The sequence below is a fragment of the Gekko japonicus genome, unplaced genomic scaffold (assembly GCF_001447785.1).
Source record: "Gekko japonicus isolate JY-2015 unplaced genomic scaffold, Gekko_japonicus_V1.1 scaffold4525, whole genome shotgun sequence".
Taxonomy (NCBI): Eukaryota; Metazoa; Chordata; class Lepidosauria; order Squamata; family Gekkonidae; genus Gekko; species Gekko japonicus.
Genome location: NW_015171027.1, coordinates 71,741 through 76,614, shown reverse-complemented (window position 1 = coordinate 76,614; position 4,874 = coordinate 71,741). Strand labels below are relative to the sequence as shown.

The 4,874-nt window shown below is 54.2% G+C and overlaps 1 protein-coding gene across 1 annotated transcript in view; it reads right to left on the bottom strand.

Moving 5' to 3' along the window:
• Positions 1-4,167: 4,167 nt before the first annotated feature.
• Positions 4,168-4,874, bottom strand: part of PPP1R36 (protein phosphatase 1 regulatory subunit 36) — a gene marked incomplete at both ends in the record, with an annotated part of 71,786 nt that continues 71,079 nt past the window's right edge. The window contains 1 exon segment of the mRNA XM_015419032.1: positions 4,168-4,246. Coding sequence (XP_015274518.1) covers positions 4,168-4,246 — 79 coding nt within the window.

The window sequence follows — 4,874 nt, the reverse complement described above, 5'->3', positions numbered from 1 at the left end:
TCCCCAAACCCCGCCCTCCTCTGCCTCCACCCCCCAAAATCTCCAGGCATTTCCCAACTTGGAGCTGGCAAACCTACTCTTAGAGTTTGTTCCAGGGCAGACATGTAGTGGTTAAGAGTGACGGACTCTAATCTGGAGAACCGCGTTCGATTCCACACTCCTCTGATCTGGAGAACTGGGTTCGATTCCACACTCCTCCACCTGAAGCCAGTTGGGCAAGCTTGGGTCAGTCACAGCTCTTTCAGAACTCTCTCAGCCGCCCCCCTAAAATAAGTCTAGCTCGCCACCTAAAAAGAGCTGGAACTTGAGGCTGCCAGACAGTCTTAGGATCTCCCGGCTATACTACACACACTGCCATACGATAATTAGAATTATTATCCGGCCTGTGACTTACTGGGGGAGAAGCCAGTCCGAATGTGGAATGGAAGGGCCTATATTAGGGTATTACACCCCCTACTGAAGTCCCTCCCTTCCCCAAACAGAGGCCCTCTCCAGGGTTTTCCCCCCAGATCTCAAGGAATAGCCCAACCCAGAGCAGGCAACCGTAAGGGGCGAGGGGGGCTAGTTTGGCCCCGAGCTCTGCTGATGAGGGGTATGGGTCACAGTCAGTGGTAAAATACCTCTGGTACTTGGCATTAGAAGAAGAGATTGGATTTATACCCTGCCCTTCACTCGGAGTCTCAGAACAGTTTACAATCTCCTTTCCCTTCCCCTCCCCACAACAGACACCCTGTGAGGTAGATCTTTCAAAGACAGCTCTTGTCAGAACTATGGTTTGCCCAAGGTCATCCAGCAGCTGCATGTGAAAGGTGGGGAATCAAACTCGGTTCTCCCAGATTAGAGTCCGCGCACTTAACCACGACACCAAACTGGCTTACATTTTACGGGACGCATGGCCCAGCCCGACAAAGTTACATTTACCTCAGATCTGGCCCTCGTAACAAATGAGTTTGGCACCTCTGCTCTAGGGTGCTCACTGCTGGCGTCGGTCTTGAGCTCAGCAAGAATTGTGCTTCCCCAAGCCTCTCCTTGCCCCAGGGGAGGATCAAAGAGGGCTGTCAAGGACTGGAAATGACTGAATTAAGGCCAAGCTTCACGGGAAGTTGGGGTGTGTATTTTAGACTAAAACAACAGCCGCGCAGCCCCATAGCTAGGGATTTCTTTTGAAGGGGGCCTCAGGAGGGGTGCAGCTAATTAAATCAAAGTTAATTACATTAATTCAATTTGGGGCCAGCCTGGGAGGGGGGGCCTGGAAAAAATGTGAGGGGGCCTGGCCCCATGGGGCCCCGTGTGAGCTACAGGCCAACGTCAGGAGGAGGGGTTTGTTGTGGACAGGGACCCTGGGGAAGAGATCGTCAACATTTCCCCCTGCCTCACTTCCCCAGATGGAAATCTGCCCCCTCCAGGTTCTTATACTCCACGAGGGGTGTGGAGAACAAGGAGGGTGTCATGGGAACAGCTCTGGGAGACCCAGGTTCGAACGAACACTGCATCATGGATGCCTGCTGGTTGGCCTTGGGCCAGTCAGTCTGCCTCAGCCTGTCCTGCCTCATAGGGTTGTTATGAGGATAAAATGGAGAGCAGCGGCTCTCCAGAGTCTCAAGTAGAGGTCTTTCACATCTCCTCCTACCTAATCCTTCAGATTGGAGATGCCAGGGATTGAACCTGGGACCTTTTGCATGCCAAGAAGATGCTCTGCCACTGAGCCACGGCCCCCTCCCTTCTAAATGGAGTTGCTGGAGACCGAACCTGGGACCTTCTAAAGGCAAAGCTGATGCTCCACCACTGAACCTCAACACAAAGCTACTTCATCCTGAGGCAGATAACTGGTTCATCGGGGTCAGTACTGTCTCCTCAGACTGCCAGCAGCTTTCTGGGGGCTCCAGGCCGAGGCCTTTCACATCATCTATTACCTGATCTTTTTCAACTGGAGATGCGGGGGACTGAACCTGGGACACACACACACCCCCCGCCGCAGCTCTTCTCCAAAAGTGCATGCATGACGGTGGCCAGCAGGTGGCACTGTTAAACACACACACACAGCCCTTCAGCTGCCAAGAGAGCCAAGCCCGGAAGCCTCAACGGCTACCGCTTATTTGGAAACCAACACCGAGGCCGTCATCACACATGCCGGAGAAGGAGAGAGGCCACGCCTCTTTCAGGCTGTAAAACCAAATTAACCCAGTGGCACATTCAAGATGAACAAAGTTTCAACATGCCTGAAACTGCCTTATACTGAATCAGCTCAATGGTTCATCGAAGTCAGTATTGTCTACTCAGACTGGCAGCCGCTCTACAGGGTCTCAGGCAGAGGTCTTTTGCAGGGTGGACTCCACGGCATCATAAACCCACTGAGGCCCCTCCCCAAACTGTGCCCTTCTTCAGGCTCCACCCCCAAATCTCCAGGAATTTCCCAAACGCAGAGCTGGAGACCCTGCAGCCCTGATCTATCCTGCTTCTCTTCTTTGCAGCTGTTGCTGGCTTGTCTTCGAGTAACGATTAATAACTATCGTATGGCCTTGTGTGTAGAATAGCTAGGAGATTTTAGGATTGTCTGGCAGCTGGAGGTTCTAGCTCTTTTAGCGTTTCGCACCACTAGGTGGCGAGCTAGACTTGTTTTTAAGGCAAGAGACCTTTCAGAGGTGGTTCGCTCCTGGTATTCCTTGGAGGTCACCTTTCCAAATACACGTCTTGGCCGACCCTGCTTAGCTGCCAAGATCTGACAAGACCAGGCTAGCCTCGGCCATCCAGATCAGGGAAACGGAAAGAGCAGCTGAGGGGAAATCAGCCGAGAGAGACAGGAGGACTTCTGTGCAGCTGCCAGACAATACTGAAACCTTTGTAGCCTGGAGATGAATTGTACTTCCAGAAGAACTCCAGTTCCCACGTGGAGGTTAGAAACCCTGCATGGAAACTGCAGACAATGTGCTGGGGATCGCTGGCTAGGGGCGGGGACACTCAGGTTCATATCCCTCCTCTGCCGTAAAAGACCACTGGGTGACTTTGGGCCAATCAGGAGCTGCCCTGAAAGAGAAGGCTCATCCTCTTTACCAAACTACAGTTCCCGGGGTTCACTAAAAGCCAGTAGGTTCGCCAGCTCCGTGTTGGGAAATAACGAGATTTTGGGGGGTGGAGCCTGAGGAGGGCGGGGCTTGGGGAGGGGAGGGACTTCAGTGAGGTATAACGCCACAGAGTCCAACCTTCCAAAGCGGCCATTTTCTCCAGGCGAACTGATCTCTGTGGCCCGGAGATCAGTTGTAATCCCGTGAGATCGCCAGCCACCACCTGGAGGTTTGGCAACCCTAAAGGCGGCCTCTCCTCCCGTGAAACCAGTTTCAAAGCGGAGCCAGTGTTTTGAAGCCACAAGGCAGAGGCCAGCTTGTGACTCCAAGGAAGCTCGGGTCCAGTCTCTGGTTTGAAGACCCTTCCTCCTGGGTCACTCCTGTCGGTCTTTCGCAAGGCCATCTAGTAGATTCTTAAAATGACAACCGTTAAGACCCATTCCGAGGTGGTGGCAGGCCCGTAGGTAACGTGGGGCCCACGGGGCCCGGCCTCCCAATGTTTCTTCCAGTGCTCCCAAACTGAGCCTTGGCTTCTCCTCCCCCTGAGCTCCACAGTAGCTACATGCCTGTCAGTGGAACGGGGGCTGCATGGGAATCGCAGGGAAGTCATTGCCTGAGACAAGGCACAGGATTCCAGCTGTGCACTCCACAGCTCTGAAGTACACTGGTTTGCAGTTAGTCGATCAGCCCCATCTGAACCAGCACAGTCTGGGACGGGGAGGAAAGAATGTACATAGCTCTATACAGATATATAATGGCGGGCCCCCTGAGCAAAAAATTGCCCCCCCCCCAGCAAAAAGTTGCTAGCTACGGGCCTGGGCGGTGGATGCCTTTGTTACAAGTATAATCCACCGAAAATCCACGCCTTTCCATTTCTTCTCAGCCGGATCAGCCACACTTGAGTGCCAAATGACAAGGGAAGCCCGCGAGGGGTGGGTGGGGTTGGAAGGGAGAGATCAGTTCTTTTTTGTTGTTGTTGTTCTCTTTTTTAACTATTCCCGCCGGTACCGTGTCATTATCAAGAGTGGATATTCCACTCCTGGGCGAAGGAGCAGGGCGACCAGCATGTAATGGGATTCGGCAGAGCGCTTTCCCTCTGACTCACTTTCTCCGGCTGGAAGGATGATTCACCCTTGTGGAACCGAGTTGGCGGCAGGTTACATGTTTCTGCAAGCGTGGCCCGCCTGCGTGAGGGCCGGGGAGCAGAAACAAAGCTTCCCCCAGAGATAGCCCGACCAGAAGAGTCTCTCCTGTCCTCGCACAAAGCTCTCGTTCCGCTGGGGAAATCTTGATAGCTGGCCAACAACTTCCTTGTCTGCTCTAATCCTCCTTGACAAGGAATTTGCAGGCACAGGGCCGTTCACGGGGTTGGGAGGAGGAGGAGGCTTCCAACGGGGCTCGGCCTAGGCTTGCCAAGTCCCCCCGGGGGGCGGGGAAACCCCCGCCCCAGAGGCCCGTTCCCCGCCACCGGCGGATCGGGCCCCGGGGGGAACTCCACCCCAACGTGCACGTCGCCTGGAAGTGATGCGGGCACGCCAGGCATGCTGGGGGCGGGGCCACGGTCATCCGAGGGAAAACTCTACCCACGTTCCAACGTGGGTTTCGTAAAATAATGGAGGGAAGAGTCAAAAGAGAATCAGCCTCTGTCCAGAGCCCCACAAAGCCTGGAACCGGCTCCGCTTTTGGGTGTGTGTGTGTATACACATGTGTGTTTCAAAGTGTAGCCCTGTCAGTCTGCAGCAGCACAGCCACATTTGAGCTCAGGAGCACCTTAGAGACCAACAAGGTTTGGAGGGGGAGGGTGGTGTATGA